General features: G+C 43.5%; 1 protein-coding gene across 1 annotated transcript in view; it reads right to left on the reverse strand.

Moving 5' to 3' along the window:
* Positions 1-20,308, reverse strand: part of SUMO1 (small ubiquitin like modifier 1) — a 31,732-nt gene extending 11,424 nt beyond the window's left edge. The window contains exons 1-2 of the mRNA XM_023219084.1: positions 20,148-20,308; positions 2,411-2,485 (exon numbers count right to left, since the gene is read on the reverse strand). Of these exons, the coding sequence (XP_023074852.1) occupies positions 2,411-2,485; positions 20,148-20,159 (87 nt within the window). The 5' untranslated portion in view covers positions 20,160-20,308. The remainder of the gene's footprint in view (positions 1-2,410; positions 2,486-20,147) is intronic.
* Between the last annotated feature and the right edge of the window lie 2,043 nt (positions 20,309-22,351).

Here is a 22,351-nt window from a genome sequence, read left to right on the forward strand (position 1 = left end):
CTTCATTTTTCCAAAGAAGATGTAGTAATGGCCAATAAGTACATAGAAAAATGCTTGGCATCATTAGCCATCAGGAAAGTGCAAGTTGAAACCACAGTGAGATACTACTTCATACCCACTAGGATTATAACCAAAGAGATGGATAATTACAAGTGTTGACCAGAATATGGAAAAACTGAAACCCTCATATGTTGCTGCCAGGAACGTAAGATGGCAGGGCCACTGCTAAAACAATTCGGCAGTTCCTCAAAAAGTAAAACATACAGTTGCATACTAGACCCAGAAATTCCACTCCTAGGTATATATCCAAGGGAGCTAAAAACATACGTCCACACAAAAACACACATGAATGTTCACAGCAACATATTAATAGTAGCCAAAATATGGAGACAAACTAAATATCCATCAACTGATAAATGGAAAATGAAATATATTCTACCCATACAATGGAACAGAATTCAGCCATTAAAAGGAATACAGTACTGATACATGCTACAGCATGAATGAACCTTGAAAACAGGCTAAAAGAAAGAAGCCAGGCCAGGCATAGTGTCTCACACCTATAATCCCAGCAAGGGATTTAGGTCAAAGTGGGGGATCACTTAAGCCCAGGAGTTCAAGACCAGCCTGAGCAACATAGCAACACCCCTGGAGAGGGAGGGGGGGTTGGGGGAGATAGGGTGGGGTGGGGGGGGAGAAGGGGAGGGAGGGGGAGAGAAGCAGGGAAGCAAGGGAAGCAAGAAAGAAAAGAAGATGAAACAAACCAGAATAAAAAGCCACATATCAAAGCTAGGTATGGTGGCTCATGCCTGTAATCCCAACACTTTGGGAGGCTGAGGTAGGCAGATCATCTGAGGTCAGGAGTTTGAGACCAGCCTGGCCAACATGGTGAAACCCCGTCTCTACTAAAAATACAGAAATTAGCTGGGCATAGTGGTGCACACCTGAAATCCCAGCTACTTAGGAGGCTGTGGCAGGAGGATTGCTTGAACCCAGGAGGTGGAGGTCACAGTGAGTTGAGATCAGGCCACTGCACTCCAGACTGGGTAACAGAGCAAGACTCTTGCCTCAAAAAAAAAAAAAAAAAAAGCCATATATCTTATGATTACATTTATATGTAATGTCCAGAAAAGGCAAACCCATAGAGACAGGAAGTAGAATCGTGGTTGTCACTGGCTGGAGGAAATATGATGGGGAACGACTGCTAATGGGTACAGGGTGTCTTTTTGGGGTAATGCAAATGTTCTGGAATTGGCAGTGGTGATGGCTGCACACACTTGTGAATAAAGTCACTGAATTATATACTTTAAAATAGTGAATTTTATAGTATGTGAATTGTATCTTTTAAAAGTTTTCAAAATAAGGCCAGGCATGGTGGCTCATGGCTGTAATCCCAGCACTTTGGGAGGCCGAGGCGGGTGCATCACCTGAGGTCAGGAGTTCGAGACCAGCCTGGCCATCATGGGGAAACCCCGTCTCTACTAAAAATAAAAAAAAAAAAAAATTAGTCGGGCTTCGTGGCAGGCGCCTGTAGTCCCGGCTACTCGGGAGACTAAGGCAGGAGAATCGCTTGAACCCAAGAGTGGAGGTTGCAGTGAGCCAAGATCGCGCCACTGCACTCCAGCCTGGCAACAAGAGCACAACTACATTTCAAAAAAAAAAAAATTTTTTTAAATGTTGAAAATAAAAAATAAAAGTCTTCAAAATAAGATAATCACAGAAAAATGGGAAAAGGGTATGAACACAATTAAGAGAAGAATATAAATGTAGCAGACCAAAAAAATTACATCTTATTATTAGGTAAATGAAAAATAAACAAGAATGTTTTACCTAGCATATGTGAACAAAATTTAACGACTGGTAGTATCCCATGTTTGGGAGAATATAGGGAAATGGTACTGTCACACTTCAATGGAAGTACCACTGCACTCCAGCCCGGGCGAGTCCACCATTCCACCAATTCTCTGTCTTTTGTCCTTTAGAAAACCCACGTAACTATGCAGATTCATTCCTCCAACAGTTGTTAGCTAACCTTAATTAACATTTCAGAGTCAATAAGATACAGACTAGACTCTAGGGAAACAGGGAGCCAGAAAAGGGGAAAGGGTCAACAAAAGGGCTGACAAGCCTTTTACTTAAGGTTGACCCTAGCCTTATCACTTAATAGTATTCCCTGAAGCACACTAACCAAGAAAACGTTCCTATTGGGAAAAATTAAGGTGATCTAAAACTGCCTGGCAGAGCAATTTAAAAAACAGTATCGGCCTCTTCTACCTCTAACAGACGCATACACAGTAAATTAAAATGCATACATAGTCATTTTTAAATAATTTGCCTTAAATAATTTTTTTTCCTGTGAAAAAGTATTCACATTGAAGGGGAGTCAAAAGAGAAAAACAATGAAACTCACCTGTCCAATGACTTTGAGTTTAATATATTCACCTTCCTTCTTATCCCCCAAGTCCTCAGTTGAAGGTTTTGCCTCCTGAAAGAAAATTAAATTTCAAGATCAAAGTTCCTACATGCTATTTTAATTACTCACTTATGAGTATCCATTACTTTCATTCAGGGTGCAAAATCTGCACCTGAGAATACAAAGAGCATTTCTTTTCCATGCCAGTCAGTTAACAAAAAAAGATCATAAGTCAATTACTGTCCCAAATACCATTCACTAGAAATCAAGAAAGGGGTCTCTTATTATAATACCGCATCGTAATAGTCTAAAACTTTACCACGCATCAAAATCACCTGAAGGATGTGTTAAACAAACTGCTGGGCCCAAGCCCCAGTTTCTTATTCAGCACATCTATAGTAGGGATAAGACTCTGTTTCTAACAAATTACCAGGTGGTACCCATGCTGCTTGCCAGAGGAACAACTTGCAAACAACTGCCCTGCAGCCAACTCTCACCAGCACAGAGGGAGTTCATCCTCCATGAATTTTTAGACAAACATTCTGAATCCAAGATTATCTTCTCACAGCCTATCATGAGGAGTTTACTTTAACTACAAAACTGTACTAAGAAATGTAAATTAATCATATTAGCATAAGCAAGGCTATTATTTATTTATTTTTATTTATTTATTATTATTTTTTGAGACGGAGTTTCGCTCTTGTTGCCCAGGCTGGAGTGCAATGGCGTGATCTCAGCTCACCGCAACCTCCACCTCCGGGTTCAAGCAATTCTCCTGCCTCAGCCTCCTGAGTAGCTGGGATTACAGGCATGCACCACCACACCTGGCTAATTTTGTATTTTTAGTAGAGATGCAGTTTCTCCATGTTGGTCAGGCTGGTCTCAAATTCCCGACCTCAGGTGATCCACCCAGCTCAGCCTCCCGCACCTGCTGGGATTACAGCTGTGAGCCACAGTGCCCAGCCAAGCAAGGCTATTTAGAAAGGAAAATCAAATAAGAAAGTATTAGCCTAATGTACTCTGGAGTCAAAACAAATCAGTTTTATATAATCAACTATTTTAGACTATCCGAAGCATAATGCTTAAGTTTAAAAGAGGAGATAAAAATAGGAAGACAAGATACCTGAGAGGCTGTGGCAGTAGGACTGCTTGAGAGCCCAGGAGTTGGAGGCCAACCTGGACAACATAGCAAGACCTCATCTCTTTAAAAAAAAAGGATCACAAAAACACAGTTGCAAAACAATTTCAAATAAAGAGGTACTGAAATGAAAATGAGGTTAACAGAATAAATTTCTGAATTTATTCAGAAACAACTTTACCATGAAGTATCTCAAGAATAAGCAAATCATTTTTAGTAAAGGGGGTACCTTGGAAAATTTCATGAATAATGTAGTAAAGAAGTAGTTTTTTTCTCTATGTGCTACACCTTAGTTTGGCCACCAAATTACCCACTTACTTAGATATATACCTTATTATTCATAATAATGTCAAGCAGTTAATCCATATTTGATAAGAATAACCATAACCATTACCTGTGTATCTCATGCCAGTAACTTAAAATACAAAATTCTTTAACATTCAACAATTAAAAGAACATATTAAACTAGAAGCAGCTTTCAACTTTAAAACACAGGCTGGAGTCTAGGGAAATGCTTAGATAACAGAACTGACTTCATTAGTATGAATCCTTGCCTGTTTTTCATTCTGCAGTGCTTTCAACATTTGCTGACTACTGACTATTATGGCAGCAGGCAAAATTAACCTTCTTTAGTGAGACAGTATTTCACCTGAAAACTAGAAGACTGTCCTCAAATATAGTCTCTCCACATTTCTATGAATTATATTCATAGTACACAGCTGCTTCTTCCTCTAAGTATCTAGAAGGCAAAGACAACTTATTCCATGCAGTGAAGGGCAATAAGCAGCAACCAAGCCCTGAGTCCTCCATAACTGGAAGGAGAGGACGCCTTAAGCAGCTTTGTTTAAGTGAGCACAAAGGACAGCCCCCTCCCCTAGCAGCAATGTATCAGCACAACAGGAGTGGCTCTGCTCCTGTGTCTCCTAGACAGGGTAGCTATAGTGGCTACTCAGCACAAAAGAATTCTTCCCCTCCTCCCCTCCATCATCCTCAGTGCTTCAGCATTCTCCTAAAGCCCAGCTTCTCCAATCCTCTAACTACTCAGATAAAAAAGCATAAATACCTTCCAGTACTTTACGGCCTATAACCTAACTCTATAGCATGACATTCTGTGCTTCCACAATCAAGCTCAATTCCCATTTTTCTCTCATCATTCACTTTACAAACCCAAAGATTCTGTTCAATTGGACTATTTGCTGTTCCCTGAATATGTCCCTTAGCATTACTTCAACTTCAGCCCTTTGCGTTCCTTTGCGTTTCATTTACCTGGAATATACGTATATATCCTCTCTCAGCCTCTCTTGAAATCACCTCAAGGATATCTACCTCACACATGAACTTAAATCCGGTATTTTTTTTCTTTCTTTTTTTTTTTTTTGAAACAGATTTTCGCTCTTGCTGTCCAGGCTGGAATGCAATGGCGCAATCTTGGTTCACTGCAACCTCTGCCTCCTGGGTTCAAGCGATTCTCCTGCCTCAGCCTCCCAAGTAGCTGGGATTACAGCAGTATGCCACCATGCCCGGCTAATTTTTGTATTTTCAGTAGAGACAGGGTTTCCCCATGTTGGCCAGGCTGGTCTCGATCACCTGACCTCAGGTGATCCACCCACCTCGGCCTCCCAAAGTGCTGGGATTACAGGCTTCAGCCACTATGCCTGGCCTGCTTCTTTTTTTCTCTTTCCTGAGACAGAGTCTCACTCTATCACCCAGGCTGGAGTGCAAGGCTGTGATCTCGGCTCACTGCAACCTCTGACTCCCAGGTTCAAGTGATTTTCTCATCCCTCAACCACCTGAATAGCTGGGATTACAGGTATGCACCGCCACGCCCAGCAATTTTGTGTGTGTGTATTTTTAATAGAGACAGGGTTTCATCACATTGGCCCAGGTTGTTCTTGAACTCCTGGCCTCAAGTGATCTGACCGCCTTGGCCTACCAAAGTGCTGGGATTACAGGCATGAGCCACCATGCCAGGCCAAGTCCAGTATTTTTTAAAACTGGTCTATGAACCACAGCACTCCCCCAACCTTCCAAATGATATTAATATCTTCCTTTAATGCTCCTATTTGCAATTTATTCATATATTCTATGGCATTTATTCTCAACTTAAAAATACTCTCCCTTGACCTTACTTCTCTAGTTGTTTTTCTCACCTTTTGTTGTTGTTGTTGTTGTTGTTTTGAGATGGAGTCTTGCTCTGTTGCCCAGGCTGGAGTGCAGTGGTGCAATCTCAGCTCACTGCAACCTCCACCTCCCAGATTCAAGCAATTCTCCTGCCTCAACCTCCTGAGTAGGTGGAATTACAGGTGTGTGCCACCACACCCGGCTAATTTTTTGTATTTTTAGTAGAGACAGGGTTTCACTATATTAGCTAGGATGGTCTCGATCTCCTGACTTCGTGATCCACCCACCTGGCCTCCCAAAGTGCTGGGATTACAGGCGTAAGCCACCACACCCAGCCAGTTCTCACCTTTTTTCAAAATCAAACTTCTTAAAGAGTATTCAGCTTTTGCTATCTCCACTTTCACTGTCAACCTATTGTAATGTGGTTTACGCCCTCACCATTCCATTTTACACTCTCCTCACCAATGGTTAGCAGGTGGACTCTTCATTGCTAAATCCAATAGACACTTTCAAATTTCATCTGTAACTCAAACAACAAACACTGATGAGTTTTACCTTGAAAACTCTCCACCTTTGGCTGCCAAGATTAGGTTCTCTCTTCATTTCTGTAATTTCCTTCAATGCTGGGTTTCATCTGAATTCTGTGTCTTCAATCCTCTGCTTTTCTCTGTCTCCCTGGTGACCCATGATTCCAACTAGTTCTCAGATACTAATAACTCAATCACTCCTTCTAACCTTTATGAGTTTCACACTCATTTATCCAAGTGCCTGAATATATCCTTGGGTACTTCAATATATGAAAGTGTCCCAAACCAAATCATTATCTCTAACTCCTGGGTCAGTTTTAACTCCACTTTCTAAAAACCAAAATCAAAACAAATTATAATTCTTCCTGGATTCCCAATTACAATAAATGGTTACCATACCATCAGCTGCTAACAACAGAAATTCCAGGGTCATCTTTGGCTCCTCTTCTGCTTTTAAACATTAAACTTCATATTTAACATGACTCATCATTCTGACAATTCTGGGTTTTTTTTGTTTTTGTTTTTGTTTTAGAGACAGGGTCTCACTACGTTGCCCAGGCTGGTCTTAAAACTCCTGGGTTCAAGCAATCCTCCCATCTCAGCCTCAGCCTCCCAAAGTGCTGAAATTACAGGCATAACCCATAGCACCTGGCCTGACAATTCTATTTCTTACTAGCTCTCAAGCCCATCCCTTTCTCTCCCTTCCACTGCTTTAGTTCAGGCACTCAGTGATGCTTATTAACATCACTATAACAATATAACAGGCCTGGTGCAGTGGCTCACGCCCATAATCCCAGCACTTTGGGAGGCCAAGGTGGATCACTTGAGGTCAGGAGTTTGAGACCAGCCTGGGCAACATGGTGAAACCCTGTCTCTACAGGATACACAAAAATTAGCCAGACGTGGTGGTACATGCCTGTAGTACCAGCTCTTGGGAGGCTGAGGTGGAAGGATCATTTGACCCCGGGAGGTCAAGACTGCAGTGAGCCAAGACTGTACCACTGCACTCCAGCCTGAGTAAAAGAGCAAGACCTTGTCACTAAAAAAAAATAATAATTAATTTTTAAAATAGCATAACTGACGTTCTCAGTCTTCCTCCCTTCAATTCTCTCTCCAAACTGTCACCAGAGCCATCTCTCTAAAATGCAATCTGGTCTGCTCAAAATCTTCAGGGGTAAATTCAAACTCCTAGGCCTGGCACAGTGGCTCACATCTATAATCCCAGCATTTCTGGAGGCCAAGGCGGGTGGATCACCAGCCTGACCAACATGGCGAAACCCCGTCTCTACTAAAAATACAAAAATTATTAGCCAAGTGTGTGGCACATGCCTGTAATCCCAGCTACTCAGGAGACTGAGGCATGGAATCACTTGAACCCGGGAAGCAGAGGTTGCAGTGAGCCAAGATCACCCATTGCATTCCCACCTGGGCAACAGAAGGAGACTCCGTCTCAAGAAAAAAAAAAATTCAAACTCCTTAGCTGACATACACTGATCCTTCATGTGCTGGTCACTGCCTAGCCGTGAAACCTTATTCTCCTCCCTCTGTTAGCAAATATCCTATCTTCCAGCCACAACTATCTACAATGCCTGGAACATGGCACCCTCTACCTTATCTCAATTATCTCTGTACATGCTGACCCCCTCTTCTTAGAAGGCCTTTTCCCACTCCATTCACCTCTCATGACCACCGAGACATCACTTCCCTGATTATCTTCTTAAATGTTCCCATACTGCTTGCTTATCTATCATAACCATTTGTTTGCATATCTGTCTCTTCTATCACATTTCAGTTTCTTTTTTTTTTGAGACGGAGTCTCGCTCTGCACCCAGGCTGGAATGCAGTGGCCAGATCTCAGCTCACTGCAAGCTCCGCCTCCCGGGTTTACGCCATTCTCCTGCCTCAGCCTCACGAGTAGCTGGGACTACAGGCGCCCGCCACATCGCCCGGCTAGTTTTTTGTATTTTTTAGTAGAGACGGGGTTTCACCATGTTAGCCAGGATGGTCTCGATCTCCTGACCTTGTGATCCGCCTGTCTCGGCCTCCCAAAGTGCTGGGATTACAGGCTTGAGCCACCGCGCCCGGCCTCAGATTTCAGTTTCTTATTGGCATGCCTTACTCTTCTTTGTATTTCCGGTCAAGCACAGAGCCTGGTACTTTGAAGATACTCAATATTCTTATTAAACAGTTTTCTGTGACAGGTTTGTATGTCTTGTCTTCCCTACAAGTTTACAAGCGGAGGGTCCAAGTTTTTTCACCTCTCTAACTTCTGTAGTGCCAAACAAATACTAAGCAATTTTTAAACGTTTGTTGAATAAGTAAGATTGACAGCACTATTTTCTGTGTATCACAGAATCTTACTCATGCGTCATACTTCTGTATACAACAGTCAGTTCAAACAGATCTTTTCAGTTTTTTGCATTCACAGTTGAGAATAAGAGATAATTCACCTACATTTCATAAGAATATGTGAACAACTGGATTTAAAAGTTTTGGATTTTAAATTTCCAAAAATAAGCTGCCACTTTCCCTAGACACTCCATTTGGTGATGTCGTCCTAATTCTTAACCACTATAATAACAATCACCTGTACCACTTGTTTAATGGCCTCATGCTTGCTTAAGGCAGTCATCAAGTTTTTCACCTTCTCTCTTTTTGACAAACCAGCCTTGAAAATGAGAAGATCCTGTATAAAAAAACGCCGAAGTTTGTCTCCAACGAGCTCAGTGTCTTTTGTATGCTGTCTTTCCTTCTCTTCCTTGCAAAAAGCAGCCAATACAGAACGGTATGACACGCTGGTTACAAAACAGTGAAAGCATTCATCTCTGAGTCCGGGACACTAGGTCATCAAAGAAAAGAGAACACCAAAGAGAGCTGGGTGATTTGGTTAGAAAGGATACTCAGCCCCAAAGCAGAAGAAATGGGTGATGGAAAGATTAAGTGAATATACAGGATCAAAGAGAGAACTGAAAGCCTCTTAGACTGCAAAAGATATGGAAAACACAATAGTCCTCATTTTCAAATGTACAATATTCATGAGGAGGGTTTTATTATGCTATTTCAAAGTCAAAAGAATAAGACCTTTGCTTAAAAGCACTCTAGAGGCCGGGCGCAGTGGCTCACTTCTGTAATCTCAGCACTTTGGGAGGCCAAGGCAGACAGATCACTTGAGGCCAGGAGTTCAAGAGCAGCCTGGCCGCACATGACAAAACCCCATCTCTACTAAAAATAAGTGGTGGTGGTGCACACCTGTAATCCCAGCTATTTGGGAGGCTGGGGCACAAGAATCACTTGAACCTGGGAGGTGGAGGTTGCAGTGAGCCGAGATCATGCCAAAAAAAGCACTCTGGTAGTCAGTACAGTGACAATTCAGTCACAGGGACAGAGCATCACACTTAACTACTGCCAATGTGTCACGGACCCAGCTGCACAAGGATTGCTTTTTTCTTTTTCTTTTTTTTTTTTTTTGACATGGAGTCTTGCTCTGCCGCCCAGGCTGGAGTACAGTGGCGTGATCTCAACTCACTGCAACCTCTGCCTCCCGGGTTCAAGCGATTCTCCTGCCTCAGCCTCCTGAGTAGCTGGATTACAGGCACAGGCCACCACACCTGACTAATTTTTGTATTTTTAGTAGAGACAGGGTTTTGCCATGTTGGCCAGGCTGGTCTCGAACTCCTGACCTCAGGTGATCTGCCCACCTCAGCCTCCGAAAAGTGCTGGGATTACAGGCATGAGCCACCGCTCCCGGCTGGATTGCTCATTCTCATTGAAAGAGGAGGGACTGTAGGAAAACCCAACAACAAATAAAAAATGCATTTACTCTTATTTGATGATATTAACAAATCTGTTCATTTTTTAAGGTGTGACAAGAGTATATTGGTCATGTTAAAAGAAAAAGCCCTGGCTGGGCACAGTGGCTCACGCCTGTAATCCCAGCACTTTGGGAGGCCAGGGCAGGTGGATCACTGAGGTCAGGAGTTCAAGACCAGCCTGACAAACATGGAGAAACCCCGTTTCTTCTAAAAATACAAAATTAGCCAGGCATGGTGGCGCATGCCTGTAATCCCAGATACTAGGGAGGCTGAGGCAGGAGAATCGCTTGAACCCAGGAGGCAGAGGTTGCGGTGAGCCGAGATTGTACCATTGCACTTCAGCCTGGGGAACAAGAACGGAAATTCCGTCTCGGGAAAAAAAAAAAAAAAAGCCAGGCATGGTGGCTCACGCCTATAATCCCAGCACTGTGGGAGGGCAGGTGGATCACAAAGTCAGGAGATCGAGACCATCCTGGTTAACATGGTAAAAGCCCATCTCTACTAAAAATACAAAAAATTAGCCGGGAGTGGTGGCGGACACCTGTAGTCTCAGCTACTGGGGAGGTTGAGGCAGGAGAATGGCCCGAACCCAGGAAGCAGAGCTTGCAGTGAGTCAAGATCACGCCACTGCACTCCTCTCTACTACAAAATACAAAAAATGAGCTGGGCGTGGTGGCAGGCGCCTGTAGTCCCAGACCCTTGGGAGCAGGAGAATGGCGTGAACCCAGGAGGCGGAGCTTGCAGTGAGCCGAGATCGCACCACTGCACTCCAGCCTGGGCAACAGAGCAAGACTCTGTCTCAAAAAAAAAAAAAAAAAAAAATCACTCCAAGCTTCAAACAAATTCTATATGTATCAGTGTATTTTATTTCTTAATGAAGAAAGTTCAAAAAGGATTAAACAGGATAATTCTAATGCACCCATTATTAAAAGGGAAATACTCAGAATTACAGTAAAGTCACTTCCCTCATACTTAAATAATTTACCACAATTCCATTTTTTTTATTTATTTATTTATTTATTTATTTATTTATTTATTTATTTATTTATTTATTTATTTTAGAGACAGAGTCTTGCTCTGTCACCCAGGCTGGAGTGCAGTGGCACGATCTCGACTCACTGCAAACTCCACCTCCAGAGTAGCTGGGACTACAGGCGCACGCCACCACACCCAGTTAAATTTTGTATTTTTTGGTAGAGACAGGGTTTCACCACGTTGCCCAGGCTGGTCTCGAACTCCTGCGCTCAGGCAATCCGCCCGCCTCAGCCCCAAAGTGCTGGGATTACAGGCATGAGCCACTGCACCTGGCCCACAATTCTAAAAACACAAAAATACATGTATATTTTCATCTTCGTGCTGCATATGTTCAAACTTAATAAGATGGTACTAGAGATTTAGAACAGAACTGACCAGATTTAAGTGTGTAACTTCAAGGTTTAGGTCAAAGCTGTCAACACATTGGGCCTCTGAATACTTACATTCAACCCTGAATGGTAGTTAAACACTAGTCATGCACAAATAGCTTCTCAGGAACTAAAAACTATAACTAAAAATTTTACTGGTTGTGTAAACCTTACGCTTTGAGTCTAGACCTATGCTAAGCCTAGAACAAACCAGTTTGATTGCATCCAAAAGTACCAGCAAACAGACTTGGAAGTATGACAGACACTGTTAATTACCCATCTGGTATCTATTTTCCCTTTCTTCCTTACAAAGGGAAACCTAAATTTACCCAGATAAAAAACGTATTTCCCAGCTTCTTTTATAGCTGTTTTGGCCAAAGAGATATAAAGTGACATACTTTTTCCCTTTGCTTCTCCCTTTTCTCCTGTCTGGAACACAAAGTAGCTTTTTAATGCCCACAAGTAGACAAGCACCAGAGTGAAAGACGGCTGGCTGTTAAGGATGGAGAAGAAAATAATATGAAGGCACTGTGGAGCTACCACATCAGCCCTACACTACTTTTGTCTACACTTCTTGTTTTACGAGAAAAAGAAAAAAAAAAAACTTGTTTAACCTACAATAAATCAGATTTTCTGTTATTCAGCCCAAAAGTAAACCTGAAATAGAAGGTGCTATAAAAAAGGTATCGATTTGGCTCACATTAAAAACAAGCACTAGAAAATTCCTCAATGGGCATCAAAAGCAGAATGAATAAGTAAATTGAGTGTATTGCATTCCACACAATGGAATGCCAATACAACAATGAGATTTAATAACATACAGCTATATACAGTAATAATGAATGAACCTCTAAACAGTGCTGGGCAAAAGAACCAACATAAACAGGTACATACTGTATGATTTCACTTATAAAATGTCATGCTGTATAAAAAACAGACAAAACTATTCTACTTGTTAAGTCAGTACAGCGGTTCTTCATCTGAGAGCTGGCTGCATGGATGTGTTCAGTTTGTGAAAATTCAGCAAACCATACACTCTTGTGCACTTTTTTGTAGGTATATTACTCTTTGGTAAAACCTTTAAAAATAACTGGCCCTAGATATTGAGAACAACCAGCCCAGCAAACAAAACTCCACCCCCTTCCTTCCTTCCTTCCTTCAGGTCTTTTCCTTCAGATCCTCATTAGCTCAGAAAAGGCAACTGAATGCAAAAAGAGCCAAAAAATATAACCAATACAATGTATCTTTAAGTAAACATAGTCATGTTGCAGGAATTATCCAAATTTTAAACTGTAAAACAAAGGTGCTCAATAACAGTATCTGTATGAACTTTTCCCCATGACTCTTAAAGAAACAGAGTATCAGCCAGGCAGGGCAAGCGCAGTGGCTCACGCCTGTAATCCCAGCACTTTGGGAGGCCAAGGAGGGCAGATCACCTGAGGTCGGGAGTTCTAGACCAGCCTGACCAACATGGAGAAGCCCCATCTTTAGTAAAAAAAAAAAAAAAAAAAAAATGAAATTAGCCGGGCGCAGTGGCTCACGCCTGTAATCCCAGCACTTTGGGAGGCAGAGGCAGGCGGATCATGAGGTGAGGAGATCGAGACCATCCTGGCTAACACGGTGAAACCCCATCTCTACTAAAAATACAAAAACTTAGCCAGGCGTGGTGGTGTGCGCCTGTAATCCCAGCTACTCAGGAGACTGTGGCAGGAGAAAGGCTTAAAACCAGGAGGCGGAGGTAGCAGTGAGCCGAGATCGTGCCATTGCACTCCAGCCTGGGTGATAGAGCGAGACTCCGTCTCAAGAAAAAAAGAAAATTAGCCGGACATGGTAGCACATGCCTGTAATCCCAGCTACTCAGGAGGCTGTGGCAGGAGAATCGCTTGAACCCAGGAGGCGGAGGTTGTGGTGAGCCAAGATTGCGCCATTGCACTTCAACCTAGGCAACAAGAGCGAAACTACATCTCAAAAAAATTAATTAAATTAAATAGAATATCAGCATTATGTATCTTCTGTTAAAAAATCACTTCAGGGAATTCCAAAATGGAATGCTAAAGATGTCTTAATAAAAAATTAACTGGGCCAGGTGCAGTGGCTCATGCCTGTAATCCCAGCACTTTTCAAGGCCAAGGCAGGCAGATCACCTGAGGTCAAGAGTTCAGGACCAGTCTAGCCAACACGGTGAAATCTCATCTCTACAAAGATCAAAAATTAGCTGGGCATGATTGCGGGTGCCTGTAATCCTAGCTACTTGGAGTGGCTGAGGCGGGAGAATCGTCTGAACCTGGGAGGCGGAAGTTGCAGTGAGTCAAGACGGCACCACTGCACTCCAGACTGGGCAACAGAGCGAGACTCCTTCTCAAAAAAAAAAAGATTATCAGCCTCTCTTGCTTTATCCGCCATCGTGGTGTGTGCTTGACTCCATTTCTTGCATGTCTTCTCACAAGACTTTCAAGGTTAAGTGATTTCTGGTCAAGAAACAAAAGCAAAATCGTCCCATTCCCCAGTGGATTCAGATGAAAACTGGTAACAGGTAAAACTCCAAAAGGAGACACTGGAGAAGAACCAAGCTGGGTCTATAAGGAATTACATGATACAACATACTTAATGCTGTCTGAAGGTCACAATCATGTTACCATATCGAACTGAAAATGTCACCACTATCTGAAGAGTTGGACATGTTTTATTGGGAATATATTTTTTCTCTCTGAATCTGTTATGAACCCGTTGATTGGCTAGGTTCAGTAATAAATATGTGAGACCTTTCATTTAAAAAAAAAAATTGTCCTTAACAATCCCAATGTTCTGGAAGAAGTACATGATTCAACTTCAGAGATAAAGTTACCAGGTCTATTGCTAACAAAAGTAAAGGTGAAGAAGGTATGCAGAAATATCCTAAGAGAAAAACGATTCCATGGCAACCAACCCTGCCTCAATAACAAAACATCATCAAGAGGACTGAAAAAGGAGGAGGAAGGTACCTGCTGTTTCATGTTTTTGAGGCGACCTTCCAATTCTAGGGCCTAGAATCGTGCTGTGAACACTGTGACATTCAATAAACATCTGTTGAATGAATCTGGCCACTCTCCTTTAAAAATTTTTTACTAATTATCCACTCAATGTGCTAAGCACTACAGGGAAAAAAGGATGAATAAAGCCTGATGTAATGGAGAAAAGACACCTGGAATGCAAATAACTGGCAACGCGGTAGTTCATGCCTGTAATCCCAGCACTCTGGGAGGCCAAGGCAGGCAGATCACTTGAGGTCGGGAGTTCAAGACCAGCCTGTCCAACATGGGAAACCCCATCACTACTAAAAATACAAAAACTAGCCGGACATGGTGGCACACTTCTGTAATCCCAGCTACTTGAGAGGCTGAGTCAGGAGAATCACTTCAACCAGGAGGCAGAGGTTGCATTGAGCCAAGATCATGCCACTGCACTCCAGCCTGGCAACAGAGTGAGACTCCGTCTTAATACACAACCAGTTCATCACATTCTCCTGCTACCTCAAGCAAAGAATTTCTAAAATCAGTAAAAATCAATAGCAGGGAGTTATATAGAGCACTGCAGGTAATAATACTATCATGGCAGGAAAATTTAATGTAGATTAAAGATAACTGCAAATTCTTTGTTACTCCTCCCATTGAGAAACAGTGTCTAAATAAATGCCTTTCCCTTGAATCTGGCTGACCTTAGTGATTTGAACGGCCAGCAGAATACAGAAGTGACTTCCAAGGCTAGGTTGTAGGAGCCTTGCTATTTCTACCCAGGTTCTCTTGGAACACCTATTCTCTGTGATCCCTGAGCTGTAAGTCTGAATTCCCTGGGGTCTCTATGCTGAGAACACATGATGAAACCACTAAGAAAGGCTTTGAGACTGTATGGAGACACTTGCCCCATCCAGTCTCATCCCACCCCACCCCTAGCTGTTCCAGGCCCCAGTCACTTGAGTCATCTCAGCTGAGGCGCCACACACCTAGAAGCAGAGATGAGTCTAACCCACAGAGCCCTGTCCAAACTGCAGATTTATGAGCCAAATAAATGTCTGTTGTTTTAAGTCACAAAATTTTGAGGTAATGTATCCGATAATCAGAATTACACAATGCTTCCAAATCCTTGACTAAAGATAAAAGGAAATCATTCAATCTCTCTTTCTGGGGTGTTAATACAGATTCAGTTAGAGTGGAGCAAATCAGTCATCCAATTGCTACAATTAACAGACCTGAACTGAAGTGCTAACCAAGCTACCTTTGATGATTTTGATATAAAAAAGAAACACTATAAACTCAAATATCAGAAAGGAGGAAGGGGAAAATATTTGTACAAATTACACTTATCCTTTCGATATTAAGCTTCTGGTTCTGTGAGACTGGGCTAAAGGAAAACACCGAATCAGATTTCTGCTACTGGTTAAAGGATGGTCCTTAACCATTTTGAGGAATCACGTACCCCTGATGAGACTATGGGTCCTTTCTCCTATTAAAAAAAAAAAAAAAGAATATGGCCGGGCTCACACCTGTAATCCCAGCACTTTGGGAGGCCAAGGCAGGTAGATCACCTGAGGTCAGGAGTTCAAGACCAGCCTGGTGAAACCCCATCTCTACAAAAAATACAAAAATTAGCCCGGTGTGGTGGTATGTGCCTATAATCCCAGCTACTAGGGAGGCTGAGGCAGGAGAACCGCTTGAACCCGGAAGGCAGAGGTTGCAGTAACCGAGATCACACCACACTGCACTCCAGCCTGGGCAATAGAGCAATGCTCTATCTTAAAAAAAAAAAAAAAAAAAAATGCACAGATACTCACAAAACACTCCATATAACGTAAGCAAACTTTCAGTCTTCATGATCTATGGGCCTTAGGTTTAGAACTTGTTTTAAAGGATTATTTAATAATGGTACACAAATCTATTAGATGATGTTGGAATTGTTAAAATTATAAAGAAGTGGGTTCGTTGTTGTTGTTTTTTGCCGGGCCTGTAATCCCAGCACTTTGGGAGGCTGAGGCAGGTGGATCACAAGGTCAGGAGTTCGAGACAGCCTGGCCAATATGGTGAAAATCTGTCTCTACTAAAAATACAAAAAAATTAGCCGAGCGTGGTAGCCAATTTTTTGACTCCATCTCAAAAAAAAAAAAAAAAGTTTTTTGGTTTTTTTTCCTTTCCTTTTTTTTTTTTTTTTTTTTTTGACACACTTTTTTTCTCTCTCCCCCAGGCTGGAATGCAGTGGCATGATCTCGGCTCACTGCAACCTCCACCTCCTGGGCTCAAGCAATCCTCCCACCTCAGACTTCCAAGTAGCTGGGATTACACACATGAGCCCCCAGGCCCAGCTAATTTTTGTATTTTTAGTAAAGACAAGCTTTAGTTATGTCGGCCAGGCTGGTCTCAAAGTCCTGACCTCAAGTGATCCACCCACTTCCGTCTCCCAAAGTGGTGGGATTATAGGCGTAAGTCACCCTACTCAGCCATTAAGAAGTGTTTCACTCAAATTCCAAAAACAATCATTTTTCATTAATCAATGGAGAACCCAGCAATTGAAGTCTTGTGTGTATTTAATGTCCACCGATTTCAACCTTATTACTCAATTTCACTATTTTGGCACCAGACAATAACCTTCTGAGAGGTGCCTCAGAAAATACATCACTCTAAAATAACTTGATTCAAATTAAGGTTGTCTTTTTAGGACAGTGGTTTAGTCTCATGCTGATATTAAACAGTGCAGGATTTGGAGATTCTTGCTCTCGCTTATAAACCTCTTAAGATTAAGGGTTCAGCTTCATAACTCTAAGTCTTTAGCACTCGACACTGAACTTGTACTGGATCTTGTTTGTTTTGAGTCAGGGTCTCTATCACCTAGGCTGGAGTACAGTGGCATGATCTTAGCTCACTGCAACCTCGACTTCCCGGGCTCAGGTGATCCTCCCATGTCAACCTCCTGAGTAGCTGGGACTACAGGTACAGGCCACCATGCCCGACTAATTTTATTTTTTGTAGAGACGATGTCTCTCTATGTTGCCCAGGCTGGTCTCAAACTCCTGGGCTCAAGCAATCCTCCCCTACTTCGGCCTCCCAAAGTGCTAGGATTACAGGTGTGAGCTGCTGCACCCGGCCAATGTACTGGGTTTTTTTTTTTTTTTTTTTTTAAACAGAGTCTCACTCAGTCGCCCAGGCTGGAATGCAATTGTGTGATCTCTGCTCACCGCAACCTCCGCCTCCTGGGTTCAAGCAGTTCTCCTGCCTCAGCCTCCTGAGTAGCTGGGATTACAGGCACGCACCACCACACCCGGCTAATTTATGTATTTTTAGTAGAGACAGGGTTTCACCATGTCAGTCAGGCTGGTCTCGAACTCCTGACCTCGTGATCCCCCCATCTTGGCCTTCCAAAGTGCTGGGATTACAGGCATGAGCCACCGCGCCTGGCGAGTCCTAATTATTAATAATGATGTTGGTCAATCAGCCTACAGCAACAATTCTCAAACTTTTTGTTCTCAGGAATCTTACACTTAAATTTATTTAGAATCCCATAAAGCTTTTGTTAGGTTGGTTACATCTATTGATGTTTCCAGTATTAAACACTGAAAACTGGGAAATGTCTTAAATATTAATTCATTTTAAAATACCAACAAACCTGTTATATGTTAACAAATACATATTTTTATTGAAAACAGTTTTCAAAACAAAATTAATGAAAGAGTGGAACTGTTACACTTTTTTGCAAATCTCTTTAATGTCTGGCTTAATAAAAACAGCTGGATTTTCACATCTGCTTCCACATTTAATTTGTTTTGTTATCACAAGTCATGTTAGTTTCTAGAAATGCCCATTGAACACTCATAAAAGAATGACAGTGAAAAAGACAAATAATGTCCTAGTATGAACATGAAATAAAAGAATGTATTTGTATCCTAGGTCCCTCATTTCTTTATGTCTCTCTTAAATGACCTGACTTCAAAATGGAGCAATAAAGTCTACATTTTATAATTATTTATGTTGCTCTTTCATCAGTCTACAATAAATTTCAAAATGCTTCCTAGACGCTTCTGAGAAGCAAAATAAAAGGATGATGAAACTAAGCATTTACACCTATACCTCTCTTCCTAGTAACCAAAACAACTACCTAGGGAAACACTTATAATGCTAGATTAATTTGGGAATTAATCTAGATTATTAGTAAGTAGATCCATCCAAAATCAATCTAGATTAGGGTTAAGCTTTAAAATGTTAAGTGTACATTTTGTACAATAGTACAAATCTGCAAAACCCTCACTTGCTCTCACCAAATGGTACAAAACTGGGTTAAAAGCCAAGGGAATAGGTGTGTTAAATTTAAAAGTTCAAGTACATCATGGAGTTGAATGAAAAATAGTTTTCTGAATACCACTAAACGAATAAAAGTCCAAAAATAATGGAAAAAGTCAAAGTCGGGGGAGCTCAGTGGCTCATGCCTGTAATCCCAACATTTTGGGAGGCCGAGGCGGGCGGATCACAAGGTCGGGCGATCGGGACCAGCCTGGCCAATATGGTGAAATGCTGTCTCTACTAAAAATACAAAAAGTAGCTGGGTGTGGTGGTGCGTGCCTGTAATCCCAGCTACTCGGGAGGCTGAGGCCCGAAAATTGCTTGAACCCAGGAGGCGGAGGGTGCAGTGAGTGAAGATCGCATCACTGCACTCCAGCCTGGCGAGACACCGTCTCAAAAAAAAAAAAAGAAAAGTCAAAGTCGTCTGAGCAAACAAAAGACCAGACAAAAACTTTATGAATTAAAAACTAGCCATAAAGGTGGTTAATTAGAACAGGATGAGGAAGAAAAGCTTAGGGAAAATCGATCACTCCTGATTAAGTGCAAATCCCAAGTAAATTATTGATACTAACAGTGAGCTGGAGCACTTTGCCTTACCAGGCAACTTTCTGCAACTACTCTACATACACAAAGTTTTCCTATGCTTTTCCTCAAAAATATGAGCCTGCTTCAGGTTAATGCCCAGGTGAGATGCTTTTTGTTGCTGTAGCAGTTTAGTTCTATTTTCTTTCCTGGTTATTTTAAATGCTCTCTTACAACGGGAGAGCTAGGATGAACCAATCCCGAGTAAGAAACGGGAAAGTACAGTAAAGAGGCGACAGCTCTGCACCCCGACACGGAAAAAGACTCAGAGAAGAGCAGCGGCATCCTTGCCCTCGCTCCAATCCGAACGGAGGCAGGATTCCCAACAACATCGGACGTCTCCCTCCCTCGCCGCCCCACGCCCTCCCGACGAAGAAGCACAAAGTGGAGAGTCCAGCCGCTTCTCAGGGCCACGGAGCCTCCCAGTCAGGGATTCTCTCCCGTTACATAACTGAGGCCTAGGGCCCTGCTTCTGCGATCAGTCCTCTGGAGGGAGATGGACGGGTTCTCCAGGGACCCTCTCAGGGAGGTGGAAGAGGGGCTCTGCACCTGGTCGACCCGGGAGAAAGAAGTGGGACGACATGAGGGAGGCCGCGACCAGAGGCTTTGGGGTACAGGGGGTGATGAGCGAGCCCGGAGAGGGGCGGGCGGCTCCGGGAGCCCCGCAGCAGGCCCCGGCACCTCTGGCCCTAGTCGGCTCCCCTCCCTCGCCTGCCCAGTCCCCACCGGCCGCCCCCTCCCCCATTCCGCGCTCCCCTCCCCCGCCTCCATCCCCGACCCCAGCCTAGCGGCAGGCAGACCTGCAGGGAAGGCCCTGGCCACCGCCGTTGGATGGCTCCCAGCCCGGTACCTGGTCAGACATGATGACGGTGGCTTCACCCGGGGGTCTCCGCACAGCAGCGGCCTCGGGTACGCAGAACCTCGCTCCGGGGTTTACAAATCCGTCTCCCTTCCCCACAGCACAACACCGCGGCTGCAGTAACTTCCGCTACGCCCCTCGTCACTTCCGCTACGCGCAGGGAGGAGGGAGAGAAGAGAGGAAAGACAAGGCGGGAAAATGGGTGGGGGAGCGGCCAAGAGGAGGGGCGAGCTATGGAGCTGCTTTGCCGGTGGTCGCGCGGGTGAACGGCAGTTTTGTCGGCTCTTTCAAGGACCAGGTCCAGCGCATCAGTACTAGGGCCATCCCCCAGGAGCAAAAGTCCTGGCTCCATGTCTCAATGTTTGGAGCCACTCTCACAGCCTAGATTCCTCTCTCCATTACACCTTGCGCGTCTCTGACGACTGAGCCGGGATACTTCTTTTGTCTCCTCCCAGCCTTGCTCATCAACCTCCCACCCCCAAATATGTTTATTTGAATGCCAGTACTTCCAGCTCTAGAACTAACATTTTCCGTTAACCAGCACCCTTGCCTAACACATGACCGTGATTTAAAACAAGAAATCAACGATCCAACACAGTCTTGATGGCCACTGATGCTGAAGACCGCTACTGAAAGTTCTAAATAGGGGGTGGGTAATTCCAACCCTTGAATTGGTTGCTTTGAGTTAAGGTTAAAGAATGATTCTTCTTGGCAGGGCGCTGTGGCTTCCGCCTGTAATCCCAACAGTTTGGGAGGCCGAGAGCGGATCACCAGAGATCGGGAGTTCGAGACCAGCCTGGCCAACACGGTGAAACCACGTCTCTACTAAAAATACAAAAATTAGACGGGCATGGTGGCTGACGCCTATAATCACAGCTACTAGGGAGGCTAAGGCTGGAGAATCGCTTGAACCCGGGAGGCGGAGATTGCAGTGAGCCGAGATCCACGCCATTGCACTCCAGCCTGGGCGACCAGAGCGAAACTCCGACTCAAAAAAAAGGAGGTGGGGGTGCAGTTCCGCGCCCCGCGCATGGGGAGGCAGGCTCGGACCGGCCCCCCGCGAGCTGTAGCAGCCCTTTGCGCCCTCCTGGCCCTCCCACCAACATCATGTTCCAGTTCCTGAATGTATCTGGCTCAGAACTATGACATACCAAACCTGGCTAAAAAACTTGAAGAAATTAAAAAGGACTTGGATGCCAAGAAGAAACCCCCTACTTCATGAGAATGCTTCCAGCACTGCCTTCCAGATACACTGATTCTACTGCTCTTGAGGGCCTCCTTTACCATCTGAACCAAAAGCTTTTGTTTTCATCTCCAGCCGCTGGGCTCCTCTTCTTTGCTAGAACCTGTGTTTTTGGCTTTAGAGCAAGCAAAATGGGGCCTCAATTTGAGAACTACCCTACATCTCCCAACATTCTCACCTCTTCACATATTCCCTTTCCAACTGCATGGGAGGTTCTAAGACTGGAATTATGATGCTAGATTAGTAAACATGACTTTTAATGAAAAAAATGATTTTTCTTAAATTTCTTCTGTAAAGCACAATGGCCCTACTGGCACAAACAGTGGCCCTACGGGCATACTCATGGAGGATAAGAATATAAACAAATACAATTGAGAATCCTGAAATAAATCAATAACCCTCACATTTACATCAACAAAAACACCAAGACAAATCAATGGTGAAAGAACAGTCTTTTCAACAATTGGTACTAGCACAACTAGACATCCACATGCAAAAGAATGACTGTTTTGTTTTTTGTTTTTGTTGCTGTTGTTGTTTTGGTCTCCATCTTGAAAAAAAAAGGAAAAAAAAAAGAACACAAGGAGGCCGGGAACCATGGCTCACATCTATAATCCCAGCACTTTGGGAGGCCCAGGTGGGCAGATCTCCTGAGCCCAGGAGTTCAAGACCAGCCTGGGCAACATGTTGCAGTGTGCCAAGATCATCCCACTCCACTCCAGCCTGGGCGACAGAGTGAGACCTTGTCTCAAAAAAAAACACAAACAAACAAAAAGATCAGGTGCAGTGGTTCATACCTATAATCCCAGCACTTTGGGAGGCCAAGACAGGCAGATCACTTGAGGTCAGGAGTTGGAGACCAGGCTGGCCAACATGGTGAAACCCCATCTCTACTAAAAATGCAAAAGCTAGCCAGGCATGGTGGCGCAGGCCTGTAATCCCAGTTACTCGG

This window comes from Piliocolobus tephrosceles, chromosome 11, assembly GCF_002776525.5.
Source record: "Piliocolobus tephrosceles isolate RC106 chromosome 11, ASM277652v3, whole genome shotgun sequence".
NCBI classification, from domain to species: Eukaryota; Metazoa; Chordata; class Mammalia; order Primates; family Cercopithecidae; genus Piliocolobus; species Piliocolobus tephrosceles.